This window comes from Panthera uncia, chromosome F2, assembly GCF_023721935.1.
Source record: "Panthera uncia isolate 11264 chromosome F2, Puncia_PCG_1.0, whole genome shotgun sequence".
Lineage (NCBI taxonomy): Eukaryota > Metazoa > Chordata > Mammalia > Carnivora > Felidae > Panthera > Panthera uncia.
Genome location: NC_064812.1, coordinates 52,523,925 through 52,543,700, shown reverse-complemented (window position 1 = coordinate 52,543,700; position 19,776 = coordinate 52,523,925). Strand labels below are relative to the sequence as shown.

The 19,776-nt window shown below is 39.3% G+C and overlaps 2 protein-coding genes across 4 annotated transcripts in view; both read right to left on the bottom strand.

Moving 5' to 3' along the window:
* Positions 1 to 11,981, bottom strand: part of IMPA1 (inositol monophosphatase 1) — a 35,054-nt gene extending 23,073 nt beyond the window's left edge. Inside the window, exons 1-7 of one of the 3 annotated variants that reach the window (XM_049633612.1) lie at positions 11,904 to 11,981; positions 11,354 to 11,417; positions 7,581 to 7,696; positions 7,070 to 7,203; positions 4,974 to 5,078; positions 3,155 to 3,200; positions 777 to 885 (exon numbers count right to left, since the gene is read on the bottom strand). In XM_049633612.1, the coding sequence (XP_049489569.1) occupies positions 777 to 885; positions 3,155 to 3,200; positions 4,974 to 5,078; positions 7,070 to 7,203; positions 7,581 to 7,643 (457 nt within the window). In that variant the 5' untranslated portion in view covers positions 7,644 to 7,696; positions 11,354 to 11,417; positions 11,904 to 11,981. Of the gene's footprint in view, positions 1 to 776; positions 886 to 3,154; positions 3,201 to 4,973; positions 5,079 to 7,069; positions 7,204 to 7,580; positions 7,697 to 11,353; positions 11,429 to 11,903 lie in introns of those variants that run through there. The other 2 variants (XM_049633613.1, XM_049633611.1) reach the window with 2 other exon arrangements.
* A 4,216-nt stretch (positions 11,982 to 16,197) lies between these two features.
* Positions 16,198 to 19,515, bottom strand: SLC10A5 (solute carrier family 10 member 5). Its single transcript, XM_049632686.1, is given in 12 exon segments — positions 16,198 to 16,415; positions 16,418 to 16,543; positions 16,546 to 16,598; positions 16,600 to 16,730; positions 16,733 to 16,759; positions 16,762 to 16,862; positions 16,865 to 16,904; positions 16,906 to 17,062; positions 17,064 to 17,238; positions 17,241 to 17,321; positions 17,324 to 17,477; positions 19,471 to 19,515. Coding segments are annotated over 12 exon segments (1,308 nt in total).
* Between the last annotated feature and the right edge of the window lie 261 nt (positions 19,516 to 19,776).

The window sequence follows — 19,776 nt, the reverse complement described above, 5'->3', positions numbered from 1 at the left end:
ATACCACATAAGCTAATTAAAAACTATATTACTTTGATTCTAAGATGCACTTTTTTCACGTTAACATCTTAAAAAATCAGGACGCATCTTCCAATCTTTGGGGTCTTCGAGTTCAATAAACTAAACTGAACTAAAAGTGAACTAAATGAACTAAAAATCTGCTCTCAAATTGAGTGTCTGAGGAGAAAGATTACGCAGGTGGAGGGGGATTCTGAAGCGTCTAAGTTCTTGCTGCACCTGAAAGAACCACAGGTGCACGCTGGGAAGTGCTGGACACGGTTTATGGAAAAAAGGGGACACTCCCACCTCAATGAGCCGTCACAGAAAAGACAAAACGCCAATCATCAAGGTCATGAAAAATGTGTATGTGTCATGTCATTTTTAATGATTCCCAACTGTAACAGACTTTTATTCTCCCACATTTATGGTCTGACAACTGGCCCTAGTGGCATCAGATCAGAGGAATTTGACAAAGAATTTGAGATGCAGTGGCTGAAACAATGAGCTGTGAACTCCATGGCGGCGGGGAGCCCTTCTTATTTATCTTCCTATCCCAGCACTTAGCAAGCTGCTGGGGCTGAAGGGGTGTTTCTGGACTATACTTGAGATCCTTGCTTCTACCACCACATTCAAAACTGCAGTGGAAATTAAGAATAGGAAAGTATACACAATTTATGAATCTGTTAACAACTGAGTGAACTCTACATGTTAACTCAAAAAATTCAAAACACATGTATGTAATATCAATCACACCAAAAATCAGAGGATAAACCTACCTTCTTGTTTTGAAACCTGTAGTTTTTGACCATTACAAAAGGCTCCCTTTCCTTTCCTGCCGGTATACATCTTATCCTCCAGGCAACTGTATACAACTCCAAATTCCATCTGCAGAAGGAAAAAAGTTTCCTTTACTAAACCTGAGTGTTTTTCAACATCAAATGAGTACTTTTTCTAAGGGAGTGACCAAAAAAAAAAAAAAAAAATCAGGTATGCTAAGAATGTGTTCAAATAACTACTGTGGGATACTTAATGCTAATTTCCAGCTTAAACAGAGGAAAGAGGTCATCAGACTTGAATCCTTGACTCTTGTCCCATCTATTTCTCAATTTAAGAGCACCCGCCTTGACCTCCTGCCCTCCTGCCTCAGATAAAGACAAGTATTTCCTACTTTCTAAGGTGAGTACTTCCTTCCGTATTATGATTCCTACCCTCTCTCAAGCTTCTCTGAAAAACTCTTTCATCAACTGATTCTTCTTCTCTCAGATTTCCATGCTGGTGTACTTTCACACTCAATTTCTACCTCCCTTGCACAACTTTCAAAATGTTACCTTCTCCCTTTCTCTTCACCGCTAAAGGGCAGTCTATACTTTGCTTCTCCTGTTCTTCTAGTAAGAAAAAGTATAATTTGGCTTCTGCCCTAATCATGCACTCTCCTCAAACTTCTTGCAAAGAAATTACCCATGAACTCCTATTGACCAAATGCCTTCCCTGAAGAACTGCAGCCTGCTGACAATTATCCACACTTCTTCATTACTTAATCCAGCACCTCCAGGTTTCTGGCAGTACTCTCAGTCCTACTTCACTCACTAATCTATCTTGGGGTCAGTTTTTTTAAGGACCTTGTTCTGTGTCCAACCCTTAAAAGTCATGTGGCTCAGGATTTGCTCATTCTTCCATTTCTTCCATTTCCCTTGTAGCTCTCTATATTCTTCTAAGTTCGTTCTTTCCAGTCTATAAATTCAACTACCACTTTTAACTTTGGCCTATGCCACTTATAACCCCATTATCAGAGGTAGGAAGCCAGGTTTGAGTTAGTCTTGCAGCAGCCTCAGCCCGAGGTCAAAAATCACTCATTACCTGATCACACCTCATTCCTTCCCCATGTGTCTCCCTCTGCAAATTTTATCTTGAAAGTACTTCTTGATTTTGGCATTTCCTCAGCCATCCTCACTGCCCCATCTTAGTTCAGAATCACCCTTTGCACCCCTCTGGTATGATCTCTACATTGCTGGAATTACCTGTCACTCTGTACTTTAAAACCTCTATTGGTTTCCTACTGCCTTAAAACAAAACCCAAATGTTCTGGCACAGACAGGCCACAGTGCCTCACAACAAAATCACAACTAACTCACCTCATCAATTCTGTTCCTGCCACTTTCAGAGTTTCACTCACGATGAGCATCTTGTTCCCCACACACATCATACTCTTCTCCAAGCTGTTCCGATTCAAATGCTTTCCCCCTTTTCTTATCTGGCAAACTCCTAAGTTGCTAAGACCAAACTCACATGACTGACTTCTAAGACCCCTTCTGTTACGAAGGCCTCCCCCCAAACCGCTCTAGGCATAACTGGATATACGCTCTTCATGTTCTCACAGCCTTTTTTCATAGTCCCAGCACATATTTATCTGTTTACACATCTAACTTTTGCACGAAGTGTGAGCTAGTTCAGTGGCAGGGACAGCACACAGCCCAGGGCTGATTATATGCTCAAGGCTCCTTTAGCTTCTTTTGGATGTTCTCACTAATTAACACACCTTGTGCCTAAGATGCGTTTTTATTTTCACAGATTTCTTGACTCTCTTGTATACATGCTGGTCAAATTTATCACCAGCTCCTTGAAGAAGATGGTAGTACACATCACTGTTTGACCAAATAGCCAAACAAGGAAACGTAATAGCTAGAGATTATACTCTACTGGGTTTTAGATGTAGCAAGTAATTGAGTTCCTGAACACACTCGGCATTTTCAACCATGCTTTGGCCACTGCCGCTTTCTGGTCTTTCAAAGTCTCCCTTCACTGACGCCTAGTAAGGCATTCCTAGCTCCAATCCTACCACTTCTGTTAAGCATTTAGATCACAACACCTCTCACATCTGACTCTATCACAATAGATCATGGTGATTAAATACTGAATTGCATTTCAGTTACTTGCGAGGTTTTTTTCAATTCTTGCTTCTCAGAAGACATTAAATTTTTATTCCTACTGGAAAAGGTATCATGCCAACTTTAAGAGTTCTGTAGTGTATTTTGAAATAATGCAGCTATGTAAATTGAATGTAGAGACAAACCTAAATTTATTACAAAGACACATTTACTCTTTCTCAGAAAATGAGAGCAAGGCATTTTACCAATCATACATTTAAACAGCATACCTTTTTATTTACAGTAAAGCCAATTGAAACAGCTACAAAAGGAAACCTTAAAAAAAAAAACACACACATATACATATTTATCAAGATAAGTATTACTTTCAATAAACATGTTCTTTCATAACATAATTGACTACATACTTTTTCATATAGTCTCATCCCTCCTCCCCCATAACAGTGTGAGTAGTATGTCATCTTTGTGTAAATAGTGAGGGGAGAGGTGTATACATACATACACATACATACATACAGGATGTTTCTATAGGCATGAAACATCTCTGAAAGAATTCCCAAGAATGTGGCAACAGTGGCCACCTCCAGAAACTGGTCCTGAGAAACTGGGGTCAGAAGTGGGAAGGACACCTTGCACTGCCTGCCATTTTAGATCTCTGGAATGTCATATGTCATGAACATAGTAACTATATAAAATATTTTTTCCAAAAATAAAAACAAATTCAAAAAAATTTTAATTGACCACGGTTAAAAAAAGTCTTTTTTGGTCATTTCTCCCACAGAGGACCTATAAACATAGGTATTAAATTGTACAGAATAAACTGTTTCTTGTCTTTAACACCAAATTTGGAGCTTCACATCTGAAAAGTAAACTGTTAACCACAGTTATTGCTGTGGCTGCATGAGGGTTTTGAACACATAGGTTGTAATTTCTACTCCAGAATCAAGATGAAGAAAATATGAAAAAATGTGTTCAACTATTGAAAATAAAAAGTTTAAGAAATATTTGAGTTTTCATTGTAACAAAAATGGGATCATAGCATATACCCGCTGTATTATAGTCTTCTATAGGTTATATCACAACATCTTTCCATGTTAACACTCCACATACAGATTTGAAATCTTAGCTTTACAGACTTTAACAATTCTGAATTAGTAAACATATGTATACCTACATGGCAACTTCAAATATAACATCTATGTAAGTCCACCAAACTAGACTACCCATTTTAACGGTCATTGGCAATACCCTCGGGCTCTCTTTCAGTGCTACTATACAGAGATGCAGACTTACTTTGTGCCAGGCACTACACTAAGTTCAAAGTACTACTCACTGAATCTCAAGAACAAACAGTTCTATGAGGCAGGTACCATTAATATGCCCATTTTATACATTAAACAACAACAACAACAACAACAGCAACTGAAACTTAGGAAGATTAAATAGCTTGCCCAAGGTCACAAAGCCTATAAAACAGCATATGGAGGCACCTGGGTGGCTTAGTCGGTTAAGCATCCAACTCTTGATTTCAGCACAGGTCATGATCTCACAGTTTGTGGGATGGAGCTCTGCATTGGGCTCCATGCCGTCAGCTTGAGATTCTCTCCTTCCTCTCTCTCTGCCCCTCCCCCTGCTCATGCGTATACATGCACACACTCTCTCAAAATAAATAAACTTAAAAAAAAGGCATCTGGATTCAAACCCAAGGCTGTTGATCATGCAACCCATGCTCAATAGTTTTCTCTCCTGGATTGAACCCACTCTATATAGACAACATTTTATATGACCCCCACCCCCCATACTGATCCCACTAGCTCCTTAATCTCAAAACAGCAATGTTACTTGCTTACATTTTAGATGGCTCCAATAGTGAGAAAAAGAATGGTGAACAGGGCACTTCACTGCACAAGTCCATGACATGAATATTTTGTCACCTCTTCCATATCTGATGAAAATTCTGCATAATACATTTCACTCTACAAATTATACAATTCTCTAAAGCATCGAGGTCTGTGAACAGAATATTCTAAAGGTCCATTCAGTTAGTATACAAACAGTAATTACAGTATTAACATTTTAAAAACATACCTATGGACAAAATTAGTTGTTCCATCAATAGGGTCAATGATCCATGTAGGGCTGTCAGTTAAGACACTTTTTTCCCCAGCTGCCACAGATTCCTCACCAATGAAACTAAAACCAAGAATGAAAAATTCAAAATCTTTATACTGCTTTCAACAATTTTCAAACTTTTACATTTCCTTAGATTCAGAGACTACTAGAATACATAACAAAAGTCCATGTACCACTTTTCTATTGTTGTTCCTTCTTCCTTCAGACCGGTAAAATGAGAAAACTTTATTTCTCCTGGAACAAAGTCATGTGAAAAATAAAATTCAAAATTCTCAGATGGAATACCAGGAAAAACAAAGGTACACACATGTGTATGCACACACATTTCTCGCAGATGAGGACTTATTAAGGAAATGTGGTTTTAAAAATAAATCCACAAATTCTCTTACGCTCTTCTAAGAGGAGAACCTAACCACCCCTCGCCCTGAGTGTGAATTTGAATTGAGTGACTCCCTTCTAACCAACAGAACAAAGCAGCAGTTATAATATGCAACTCTGAAGACTCATTCACCAAATGGTACTGTGGTTTCTGTCTTATTTATTTTCTCCCTCTCTCGCCTTCCCTCTCTTGCTCCAGGGCAGGGGAGGCAGCCACCATGTTATAAGGTGCGCTATGGAGAGGCCCACATGGCAAGGAACTAAGGAAAGCTGCTAGTAGACAACCCATGAGGAACTGAAGGCACCAACAATCACATAAGGGAACTTATCCTTTGGCCCTAGGTGAGTCTTGAAATGCCTGCAGCCCTGACCAACAGTTTCACTCTAACTTTATGAGACCCTGACCAGAAGCATGCAGCCAAGCTACTCCCATATTACCGACTCTAGCAAACTCAGATAATAAATGCTTGTCTAGAGCCCCAAAGTTTTTACGGTAATTAATGCAGCAATAGATAACATAGAGATCATTAAATAAGTCAATGAGAAAGCAAATTACCCACCAAAATTACTATGTCTGCATGCCTTCCTTAAGCATGCTATGTAATAAATCCCAGGTGAATTTTGTAAATGGTGTCTGAGTTCATTGGCTTTTTTTTCCATTTATTGATTATTTTATTTCCTTTATTCAATACCAAACTGTCCTATAATTATGGTTTTCTTTTATCCCTTTTTCACTTAGCTGTAAAACCTTTTTTATTGAGAGGAAGTATATTTAGCCACAGCTTAAGACATTTTTTCTTCTCAATGGCTAAAATACCAGGAATAGTCAATGGCATGACCAAGAAGGAGAGAATGACAATGTTAAAACTTTAAAGTGGTGGGGCATCTGGGTGACTCATTTGGTTAAGCGTCCAACTTTGGCTTGGGCCATGATCTCACAGTTCACAAGTTGGAGCCCTGTGTCGGGCTCTGTGCTGACAGCTCAGAGCCTGGAGCCTGCTTCGGATTCTGTGTCTCCCTTGCTCTCTGCCCCTCCCCTGCTCACACTCACTCGCGCACTCTCTTCCTCAAAAATAAAAAATTTTAAAGTGATGATGATGTTTCTACAATATGTCTGTGTGTAAGAGAGCCCTGATTTTGGTATTTTTCTCTCAAAATCGTTAGAGTTACCACCACTCTACAATGTAAAAAAGCCTGCAATATAGAGAATAAAACTCAACTTCTAAATCGTGCCTATGGCAGACATTTGTGACCTTAGCTTCCCAGCATCCAAACACTACTCCTACTATGTAGGAATCCAAATATCCCATTTGCTACTTCCTGGAAGCTTGAGTTTGGGCAAACAACCTGAGGTCAGCAAGATGTTCCTTCCCAGGATTTGTAATCTTAAGATAATGAGGCAAAGACATCCAAAGCTATAGGAGAGTCAACAATGAGGCTACTGGTGGCATGTGAAGCAATGGCTCCTGTGGCATCTCAGCTCTGTCTTCCTTCCTGGTTTCTGCCTAAGCCCTGATCTCAGGGTTTCTGAGCCACCCACCACCCTCCAAATAAATTGCTTTGCAGCTTAAGTCAACTAAAGTCAATTTCTGTGTCTAGATTCAAAATTTTTGTCTAGTACATGGACTCTAACTACATTTTAATTTATCATGTGAGACTAAAATAAAAAATACCTGTGAGATGGATACTTTTCCTTTATGGAAGAGAGAAGCATTTTTTCAATTTTTTGGTCAGTAGCTGTTACCAAATCAGCTGGAGAACTTTTAACCATGACATTCATTTCATTTTTTATAGCTTCACGAACCACCTGAAAAGATTTTTTTTGATAAGCAAATAGAAAATGCATGTCATTTTAAATGAAACTAAAAGGTGAAATATAGAAAGGATTTAAAACATTCAATCTAGTCTTAAATGATGTTCTTAAAAATGTCTTACCACAATGTACACAAAATAAACCTTTAGTGGTTAGGACCTAGGTAGAAAGTCATAAAATCATACATCGTATTTTAGATTCACAATTGTCATCACAAAAAGTTTAGTGACATAAAATCAGAGTATTGACTCCGTTTAAAATGTTTAGTAAAATGAAAACAAATGCAGATCAAGATACATGTTTTATTTCACACAACAACCACATGTTGTCCACATCCAACACACAATGGCCGACAAGATTTCCGTTCATACCTCTCCAGCCTGTCTTGCTAGGGTGACTGCATAGTCCATGCATTCCTGCCAAGGATCAGCCATCTTCTGAGCAGATGTAACAGGAGTCAGGACAAAGCAGTTAAAAATCCCTAAGTCTTAATTACAGAATAGTTAGTTCACAAAAACAACTCAGTTAGCAAAATACTTTCATTTTGGATTTGCCTTCTTCCGTATCTTAGAGTTCAGTATTTCTCAAGATTCACTCAAGGTCCATCAAGAAATATTCTTAACCTCAATCTCTTCCATTGTAGAATCATTTACATAACAAAAAAATACTCCATAAAAGTGTTTCCTAAAGTGCCCACAACATCACATTAAAAAATTAAAAACAAAAACAAAAACAAAAAAAACAGGGGCACCTGGATGGCTCAGTCGGTTAGGCGTCCGACTTGGGCTCAGGTCTGATCTCATGGTTTGTGAGTTCGAGCCCCACATTGGGCTCTGTGCTGACGGCTCAGAGCCTGGAGCCTGCTTTGGATTCTATGTCTCCCTCTCTCTCTGACCTTTCCCCACTCACTCTCTGTCTCTCTCTCTCAAAAAAAAAAAAAAAAAACAAAAAAACAAAAAAAAAAAAAATAAAAAATAAAAAAAAAAAAACAATCCAGGGCACCTGGGGGGCTCAGCTGGTTGGGGGGCTCAGTCAGTTGAGTGTCCTGATTTCAGCTCAGGTTTTGATACTAGGATCATGCAATTGAGGCCCATGTCAGGCTCTGCACTGAGCGTGGAGCCTGCTTAAGATATTCTCTCTCTCTCTCTCTCTCTCTCTCTCTCTCTCCCCCTCTCTCTCTCTCTCTCTCTTTCTCTCCCTCCCTCCCTCCCCTCCTCCTTCCCTTTACTCCTCTCCCTTGCTCGAGCTCTCTCTAAAAATAAAACTTAAAAAGTAAAAAAACAACATTGGTTTGGGGGATGGAGAAAGAAGCACGTTAAGTATTTTAAAAGATAGGTGCATGCTTGAGTGGAGAATAAAGTGAAAAAAGAACACTGGGAATACTGAAATTAGAGAAGCTTTGAAAGGAAGGCACAGAAGGAACATGTACTAATGAACGTCAGGCAGTTTGGGGTTTTACATATGAGGTTTTTTAATGAGGTTTTTTAATGAGGTTGTAAAGATGAAGAACTTTAAGCTCAGAGATGATAATTTGTCCAAGGTTATATGGACAGATGACACAGAAGTTGAACTCAATTCTGATTTCAAAGTCCTCTGATCTTTCTATTACAAAATCTGAGGGAAAGAAAATTCTGGGACTAAAAAAATAATGAAGAAATTTATTTCCCAGAAAAAGCCAACATATTTTTGTCTTCTGTCTAGTTTTCTACTGACTTCTGAAAAGAATACCAAAATAACTCACCACTGGCTTGACCACACTCTAAAATCGGTACCTGGGACAGTGAAGCTTTTCAAAGGGTCAGACTCAGAAAAATGTGTCATCATTTATAAAGCAACTCCAATTGTATCACATTTGTAATTGAGAATAACTGACACAGAGTTTCACCTGAAACACTACTCACAATTCCCTACCATGGCATTCACAGTGTAGGAAAGAGAAGAAAGGGCAAAGGGCATATGCAGTGAGCAGTTTCTGCTTGTAGCTGCTTTTTCTTCCTAAGAACTTTTTTTAGTATAAAAGGGAAGCCACTTTTTGAGTTACACAAGTAACTGCTTAGAGTGTCTCAAGAACTGTTTTCAAACTTTTTCTCCCCCATTCTTACTCCTATTCAGCTCTTCCAGGCTTAACAGATCTAGATGTTCTCACAATGCATCTGCTTCCTTGTCAGAAACTGCTCAAGCCACTCATATCTCTACCTTCTAACAGCATGGCTATAACTCCCACCAATCCTTTAATGCCCATTTCAAAAGCTACCCTTCCTTCTACGGATTCTCTATTCAGAATTCATTATTTAATCATTTGATAGCTACTTGCTGAATACCTATTATATACTGTGTCATGGTGAGGAAAAACAGGCCCAGTTCATACTTACTCGCTAGCGGGTAGACATATATTTTTTTAAGTCCATTTATTTATTTAAAGAGAGAGAGAGAGAAAGAGCGCACGAGCAGGGGAGAGGCAGAGAGAGAAAGACAGAGAGAATCCCAAGCAGGCTCCACAATGTCAGCACAGAACCCGATGTGAGGCTCAAACCCATGAACCAGGTGATCATGACCTGAGCCACCCAGGTGCCCTTAGGTGTTATTAAAACCAAAAACAAACAAACAAAACACCAGAAAAAAAAAAATAAAGGCTAAGGAGGAGAAATGCAATGAGAAGCATGGAACAGGACAGCTTTAACCTGACTTTCGGTATCAGATAAGGTTGCCCTGATGACTGATTAAACCAAGATCTAAAGGACAAATGAACAGGTATTAACTAACTGGACTAGACTATGGGATGTAAGTGAAAAGTAACTAAAAGGCTTAAATGTGACAGCCCAGAGCTCAAAGAAAGGCAGAAGAAATGAGACTGGGGTGATAGTAGGGACCATCCCAATCAGAGCCTTAGAGATAACATTTGATTTGAGAGCCCTGAAGAATCATTTCACCTTGGCTACTGATGATAACAGATTGGAGGGTGGAGGTTATAGTGGAGAGTGGATGCTAGGCAGACTGGATTGGAGATTTAGAATTAGAATGCAGTAGTCCAGAGAAGACCTGACGGTTGGCTTGAACTTGGGATAATGGAGGGAGAGATATATAGAGAGAAGTTGAAATAATCAAGAGATATTTGCTTTGAGAGGTAAAGTTGGGGACATTTAGCAATAATTTGGATATAGGTTAGGAAGAAGAGGAAGAGTTCAATGATGCCCAGATTTTCCACTTTAACAACTGAATGGATAATAGCGACATCTTTTGAAACAGAGAATAACAGAAAAGAGTCAATTTGGGAATTTGGGTAGGAGGTAGGGAGATCAAAAGTTTAATTAGTAGAGGGGGGGAGACTTTATGAAACCAAAAGGAGACATCACTAGGCAGTTGAACATATGGATCCTGAACTCATAGAAGAGGTGTGGCCTGCAGACATAAATACTATAGAAGTCACCTGAGTAGGCAACAACCGAGTCCTGAATCTCAATGACATTCCTTAGGAAGGAACATGCAGGGAGAAGCTGGGAAGATGCCTTGGCCTGGAAGAGCCCATAAAACTTGGTCCATCACACTTAGGGTACTCAGGAATATCTTCCATAGGTTTTGATTATTTGTGTTAAGTGCCTTATATGCCTAACCACTTCGAGCAGACTTCTCGACCAAAGAGAGAAGTATTTTATTCACTTTCATTTTTCTAAAGACAAACACCTGAAACATTTTCAACTGTTTCTGTGCTGGTCGCAGCCTTCCTGACAGTGGGAACACAGCCACCTTCCTGTCACCAGTTCCCAGCAGCACGACTGCACAGGACAGGATCAGGGGGTTACACTGGGACTGCATGACCCTGGGAATATGCGAGGTCTCTGAGCTGCCTTGGAATCAGTAAAATTTAAAAGAACTTACTCGACATAAGCCGCCGCAAAGGTGCAGAGAGAGCCCGCGAGCGAAATCGCTACACGCTGTGGGGTCACTCCGCGGCGGGGATTAAGGACAACACTGCAGGGATACAGCGGCCCCAGCTGCGGCCTCTGTCCCTGGGCTCCAACCCCTGCACGACTGACCGCGCCCACCCACTCCCGCCCGCGGAGAGCCGCCCCGCAGCACCCAGGCTCGAAGCTCCGGCCAAGACCGCCTGAGAGCCGGTATGGGGTAGAAGGAACGCAGGACGTACCTTAAGTTGGAAGAGGTCAGACTCTATCACTACACTACCGGCAGGATCCGTGGCTGTGTTCTTCCTGTGAGTGAAAAATGTTCCGGACAGGAAGTCCCACCCCTGCGGCCCCGCCCACATAGGCGTGACTCCGTCTGGGACAGATCCGCCCTGATTGCGACATTTGAGGCTCTAGCCCTGTCCTGACCGCTGGATCCAGAACTGCTTAGGCATTGGAGATTTGGCCTCTTTTTATTTTTTCTTCTAACCTCCTTTCTGCAGCCTGTGCTGTCTTCAGGAATTCAGGAAAACTTGAGAAATTAGGTTTCTGGTTCTTCGTTGACAGTTATCTTATGATAATCTTGCCAACTACATAGCAACTAGTGTTGATTTGTAACCAAATGAAATTTTCCAGGCATTTGCAGAAAATGTCACCAGAGTCCTGTTTATACCTCCTTTAAATGAGCATGGTCTCACTGATTTGGCAAAGCTGCTAAAAATCAATGTAAGCAACGTTAAGTCAGAAGATCAAATCTTACTTCTTATTCAAATAACACTTCAGGCTACCTACCTCAAATGAGCAGGAAGTCCAATCTTTTTCTTGGGGCTTCAGATGCTACTTCACAATTGTTCAAGTCAGTGTTGCTTCAGTGACTGTTAGTCTTCCAAACACCTAAAATTGGATAATCTTTTAGCGCGCATATCTGGTTTTGGCAGTGCTGGAAACTGGTCCCCCACACAATCCAAAAGATTTTTGTCCAGTGCTCTGAGTAGTTCAGATGGCTGCAGAGACCTCAGTACCTGGTACATTGCTCTCGGCTTCCCCAAAGGAACAGTTTTGAAACCTACAGCCCTATCTGCAGCCATTTTTCCAAGTCGCAAATCATCTGGCTATTCCATGGTGGTTGGGGGTCAGGCAGGTTCCAGTATCAGCAACATAATATGTCAGGACAAAATCTGCTTCTGATGTGGCTGCCAGGTCACCATTCCAGACTTCCCTAAATGCGAGTTCCCTCTTCAGGGTCTCTGATATCCTTTCCTACCAGCTGACTTCCATCCATGAGAGTTCTAATTCTACTAAACCTCAAAATGGAAAAGAGGTGAGACTCAATGCCCCTGATACTTTCCCAGACACCTGACTATACAAGGAGGGGGTTTGGGGAAGAATGGCCTTTGCCCAGCCACAAGGTGCCAAGGTCACCCATCAGCAGGAGTAATAGTGCCCAATTACCCTATATTTGAAAAAAGAGGGACCAACTTGGTGATTCTTTTCCCAGCAATCTTGGGTATCTTGTTAACTCTACTTAAGTCTCTGGAGCTGACTTCTTTTAAACAGCAACTCCTTTCACTGGGGGGAAAAATCAGATTCCACATACCAAGACTTTATTAGTTAATTATTTAGTGGACTTTGATTTTAAAATGATAAAGATTTACATACAGTGTACAGGTCCTCAGGGATGCAGTCTCCAGGATCTCTAACAAGCTTTTGTGTTTTGACGTAACAGGTTGGAACTGCAGATAGAATTTTTATTCTTGGAACAATGTATCATAGAATCACCCCCTCCTGAGGGTTGGAAAGAAACTTTATAAAAAAAGCATCTTACCCCTCCATCTCTGGATCTTTTTGTCTAACCAATCAAGGCTATATAAAATGGTATGAATCCAAGCAATCAGACAGCATGCTCTATGCCCCTCATTTTTTAAAAAAAAGGTAACTTGAATAACTTCATCCCCATCCATATTAGATAAATTTTACCATGTAAAAACCTGTCTTCCAGGATACATCTGTAAGAGAAAATATATTCCAAATTCCATCCGTGTACATTCAGCTGCTTTTAAGGTTAAAGATCATTCAAGTATGTACAGAGTAATAATAATAGAGTCTACTATGGGCTAAGCATTGTTCTGAGGACCTTTGACTAATATTAACTCACTTAACCTTCACAACAATATCATTCTAGTGTCATTATCCCCACTTTGCACATGAATTTAGGCCTAGAGAGATTAAGTAACTTGACCAATGTCACCGAACTGGTGACAGAACTGGAACTGCAGACCCAGGCATTGTCTGGTTCCACGGTATATGATCTTGACATTTATAGATATTGCTCATTAATTAATTCAATGTTTAATGAGAACTCTATTCAAGGCATTGAGGTAAACATGGTAGGGAATTCAAAGAATAGCATTTGTCCCTGCTCTCAAGAAGCTCTTATTTTTGTTTTTGCCTTAACAGCATCTATGAGTGGTTAATTCCCACCAACCTGAATCTTCTTCACATCACCCCATCACCTTGCCTATGATGTTAGGTCCTAGAGTTTTAGGCCAGAACCACAGACTTAAGGAATTGAGCAAGATCTTAAACCTCATTTGAATATGTTCATTTTACAGATTTGAAAAATGAAATGCAGAGAAGTGTCTTATTCGAGGTCACATGCAATGATAAAGATTAATGACAAAGTGTAACTAGAAAGGCAATTTCTTGTCTCCCAATCAGTAACGTGTGTGCATGAAAATGTATGTAAGTTAAATTTATATAAGCTTAATTATAAACTTCCTAAGCAGAGGTTTCTGTTTAAAGGGGTCAATAGTAAAATATTCCATGTAGGCAATTATCATTTTAAAGGTGAATAAATAACCATCTATCACTATGCCACACCAGGTCTTTTATAAATCTTGGTATTCATATACTGGGTTTGGTGGAATTAGAAAAAAAGAATTTGGGTTGTCGTATTAGCTGCCAAACTAAATAAAATTTCCCTAATACTATGGGTATGACAGTGAATATCACAGAGGAAAATGTTCAAAGTTTTAGGCTCCATACAGAGATACCAGATTAACATTTCAAACCAACAGCTATCTCAGGGTCAAAGTTTAAACCAGGATAAAAAAGCAGCAGCTAACACTGAACATGTACCATGTGCTGGTACTATTCTAAGTACATACGATCTCATTTAATTCTGTGAAATAAAATTTCTGAACATGAGAGATCCCATTTTGAAGCTCCATTTTCCTTTCTAACTAGTGAATTCGTGAACTGGGTCCAAAGTGGCAACTGTTTTATAGGTAGTTGCTAAAAAGAACTGGCATTAGGACCATAAAACTGTTGGTTTGAACTTCATGAAGACAGAATAGTTAACTAAAACATAGTAAGATTAGTTGCATTTGACAGCACCAATAAAAGTCAGAATAATCGAAAGCAGCTCAACTGGTGGGGACCAATTAAGTTTTGGGTTTTTTTCTCTTTATCAAAATCACATAAGCAACCCAATTCTTTCTCAGAATAAACTCTTGCTTTGCCCACATGAGTGGGACACTTTTCTGGTTGCTAACAGAATCTGTGTTCTCTGAATTGCAACTGCGAGACTCCAAAGAAAAGACCTTTATTTTTTCATTAGTTTTGCCTCTTTTTCTTAGTTGACAATTCTCACAAAATTTGACAGAGTTCACATAACCACCTCCATTTTTTTAGGAGAGGATATTGGACTATAGAAAGATTAACTTGCCTACTCCAGGGCTAGGAAATGTGAGGAACAGGATTACAGAAATATTTCTCAATATCGATGCCTGCATGATCTTTGGAGAGGAGTACAAATGAACTAGATACTAAAAACTGCCACTGAAAATTGAGAAGTGTTATAAAACAAGCACACTATTCATTTGGGGCCTAGTCTGTACTTCAGCCCTTTATTTGAATAAGCATACAGGAAATGTGCTAGACATGGGGAGTATCAAAATGAATACTGCTTACACTATCATGTTGTTTATATATTATGTTTGTAATTCTCATGTTCAAGAATTTATAGCAAAACAGAATATGACAGGAATATAAACAGCTGTAAAACAAGCCAAGTTGGCTAAATATGAGATATAAACAATTGTGAGGAAAATTTAGAGAAAATCTCACTTACAGGTTGCTAAGTGGGATTAGCAGAAGCTTCATGGAGAGGGTGACATTGGAGCCGGGTCTGTAGGAATAGTCAAAATCGAGGTAAAGAGGAGGTAGGCCTCCTTGTAGGTTGTAGGAATAGCATGAACACAGGCATATTCATGAGATACCAAGTCATCCAGTTTGAATGGAGCAAGGTTGTGTATAAGAAGTGGGAGTGGAGATAAAACTGGAAAGAGAGAGTGAAGTCAGGGAGTATAATAAACACCTCACTAAGAAATACAAACTTTATTCAAAAGGCAAAGAAGCTTGCAGCAGGGAAGATACATGATCAAAGTTAGATTTTAAAATTAACCTGATAGTGATTGGAAAGTGCACAGAAGGACCAAAAGTGAGTTAAAGGTTTAGGGAAGCCACAACATAGGGCAGAACAAAAGTGATATTACTGGGAACGAATAGATTGGTGAAAAGATATTATAGGAAACTTTTTGTAGGAAATAATTTGACTAAAAAGGAAAGAATGAAGGAAGAAAGGAGAAGAGGAAGAGATGACCCTGTGTTTCAGGGTAAATGGTAATGTCTTGAGTGGGAGATGTGCAAGACCAGATAAGCACAGTTATGACAGCAGAGGTGCTACATTTAAGACGTACTGATTCTGATGAGCCAATGAGAGACCCAGATAGGAATTTACATATTCATTCACTGTGTGAGCATTTACTGTCTGCCTATTCTATGGAGATCCCTTCCCTAAATACTTGGGATAGATCACAATCACTACAGAAGGAATATTTTCTTACTGCCCTTCCCCGTTTAAGAGACAATAAAGTGTCCTATTCAAATCCAGTTCTCTAAAACATTTCCAAACCAACATGTTTGAAAAATGGGCACCTTCCTCTGAATTTCTGTACATTAATGGTCTGTAGTGAACTGAAAACAGGCATCATTTTTTGATATTGTTTGAATCTCCCACAGTACCTCATTCAGAGTGGGAATTCAGTAATGCAGTTTGGCCAGGGGATTTCTTTTTCCTTTTATCTTCTATGATAAGAATACATCTTTTCTTAGCCTTGTAAAGCAGAAAGATCAGTAACATTTCACATCCAGAATACATGGCCACTATAAAAGGAGCCACAGAAGCTAAGTCGGCCTTGGACTGTGAAAAAGAATTGAATAATGGCAGAGCTAAGAAACTGGTATCCCACTTTCAATAGCAACAATTTTACAAACAAGAACAGGCAGCACAAAAATTTTAACAAAGTTGTACCCAAATAACAAACCCAAAGCAGGAACTAAGACATCCCATGAAAGCTCCTCTAGGTTATTTCTAGAAACATTCTGAAAGTCAAATAAATCCCTACAAACATTAAAATAAAACTCAGGTCTAATTATTCCCTCCAGGAAGTTTGCTTTTTTAGGTATGCTACACTTGTGGACTATTCCAACTGATGTTGGAATGATGAAAAGCAGTATGGATACAATTTTAGAAACAGCAACATGAAATGTACGTGATGTAACCCTAACAGCCTACTATATATATATAAGAATTGGCAAGTATCATTATCAGGGCCAATAATGTTGAAGTTACCAAAATGACAAAAAGGAGATCTCCATCTAGAAGCAGAACAAAGAAATAGACCCCACTCCTCCTGGGCATGTGTAGGTCATTACAAATCCAAAGCCTATGTTGTGCCTCTTATAACACCAAATTCTGTGTCCAAAGAAATCCATAAAATGGCCTAAGAAAAAAATTGTGTAATTGCCCCAATTTGCCAAGAATTACTGGCAAAGGAGTGTTTCATACTGTTTGAAACATCTGCAATTCAATATTGCAACCAAAATCACGTTGGTAGCATAAGCACTAGGGTATTTCAGTCAATACACATTAATGCCTTGAAGACCATCTTTGCTTTGTTTAGGCACTTTGACTTTAACATTACCTCTTGAATGAGTCTTTCTTGCCTACCTTCAGAATCCCATAGTTGAATGGTCAAATTTGTGTCTCCATCTTCACCTGTCATAAGGTTTTTGTCACAGTCACCACTTGCAGCAGTTTAAGATCATCTAATTGCAAAAAGAGATGGCTGGAGTCTGGCCACTCAGCTCCTAACTAGATCTTCTGATGGCCATTTCTTCATTCTTTGTGAAAAATAGTTTTTCAGTCTTTGCTCTATTCAGAACACTGAGAAATGACTTCCTTGCCTCTCCCAGAGTCATAAACCACAAAAGCAGGACGAAGGCAGGGAAATAACAAGTTTGCTAATTATTCTGAAAGTTTAAATAAATCACATATGCAGCAAAACCGGTTTTAAAAAAAGCTACAGAACATTCTTTTCAAGTAATAGAACTTAGGTAACAATTGTTTTGCTGGACCAAAGTCCAGTAGGAGCATGACTATCAAGCTTTTCAAAATACAAAGGTATCTAGTGAGGGGCGCCTGGGTGGCTCAGTGGGTTAAGTGTATGACTTCAGCTCAGGTCATGATCTCACGGTTTGTGGGTTTAAGCCCCACATTGGGCTCCTTGCTGACAGCTCAGAACCTGGAGCCTGCTTCAGATTGTCTCCCTCTGTCTGCCCCTCCCCTGCTCATGCTGTTTCTCAAAAATGAATAAACATTAAAAAAAAAATTTAAACAAAGGTAAAAACAAAAACAAAAACAAAAACAAAGGTATCTAGTGAGTAACACAACCTGTTGAACTTGTAGTTATGAAAATGTAAAAGCCACAGCTTTAACAGATTGGATTTATCAAGCTGAAATCTAATCTCTTTCCTCCAGACTTACTCAACTAAAAACCCTAAAAAGAAAGCTTGAGAAGGCTGTCTGATTTCAGGGTAGTTTAGAAATGAGAAGCCAGAGAGACTTTCTCTCTTCCCCACAGTCTTGTTCTCTTTAGGGGACTACTCATGCTGGAACCCCTGGTCCCTAGAGTCTGAGGATGCTGGTACCTGTCTGGTCTGCTCCACTATCTGGGACCTGACCTAACTTACCATCAGTATCACTATTGACACAAGTCCCTCCAGGCTGCTTTGTCTCTTCTCTAATCAAGGACAGGACCTCTTCTTCCTTTTCCCCCTCAATCTCTGCCAGCCTTACTTCCCCTTTTCTCAGCACTCATTGCTATTTTTCCTGGTATATTTAGCTTTAGTTCAATTTATGAGGCATGTGTTGATCACCTACTATGTGTAAGTAATTATAACAGATGCTAAGGTATTTAGTCTGTGTTAAAACTTTCCGGTATTTGGGAATATATTTAAGGATTATTTCTACTTCTGGTCCTGTAGTTTCTGATAAAAGGGCCACTGGAACATAGCTATATTTACTGTCTCTTACTCATCTGGCACCTGCTACAGAGTTTTGTATTATAGTTATAAGAATGTATATATCTCATCATATTCACCACCGCAATTATAATCAAATTCTTGTTTGTAAAGTAGTTATTTGAGTGCCTACCAAACAAATGTGTCAGTAGTTGACTGAAGTCAGAAGTTACCTCCGTTCCTTGCATGAAAGTAAGATGAAGAGAGAAAATGAATATTCTGAGTTTATTCCTTTATTTAATTATACCTAAAACCACTATATATGTCCATGATAATTGAAATAGAAAAGGGACAAAGCCTTCCCCAACAAGGGACAAAAACAAATAGAAATTATTTCTATTCCTTCCATATGGTAGTACTTTGTTGAGTACTGATGGAATATATCAGTCAGACACATCATTTTAAATATATTTTTTTAAGTTTATTTTTGAGAGTGAGAGAGTGAGCTCAAGCGAGCACGAGCAGGAGAGGGACAGAGAGAGAGGGAGACACAGAATCTGAAGCAGGCTCCAGGCTCTGGGCTGTCAGCACAGAGCTCAATGTGGGGCTCAAATTCATGAATGGTGAGATGGTGACCTGAGCCAAAGTCAGACGCTTAACTGACTGAGCCACGTAGGCGCCCCAATCAGACGCATCATTTTAAAAATAGTTATTTTTGGCATGTATTTTGCATTGATATAAAGACACTGTAATGAAGTTGTGCTACCTCACCTTTCCTCTCATTTGTAATACATTTACATAAATGAAGGTGAATCCTACTGGAAGAGGATCTTTATCAGAGAGATATGCCCCAAAGCAGTTAGGGGACACCAAGAAAACCATTTCCTCTTCCTAAGCCTGAGATTCCTCATCCAAAAACTTGGAGACCATCTCATTCACTCTTCTAAGTTCCTATGATTCATGTACACACATCAATTTACACATACTGACATACAGTTAAGGCTATACTTCCTGGCCTCATGATGCTAGGCTTAGCCATGTTACGTGTATCTTCTAAAAGTCAGCTCTTTCTTCCTCTGTCGTAAAGGAACAATATCCAAAATGCAGTCATTCCTTCCTTCAGCTTAGATCCTAGAGTAATGGTGATATGCAGCAGAGTCACAACCAATCAACAGCTGACATTAAAATAAATGAAATATACCTTTTTTGTTGTTACTGACCATAACCTAATAAAAGCTAACTACAAAAATTTGCTAATAATTGAATGTCAGTTCATAGCTTAAAACACAAAAACTCAAAT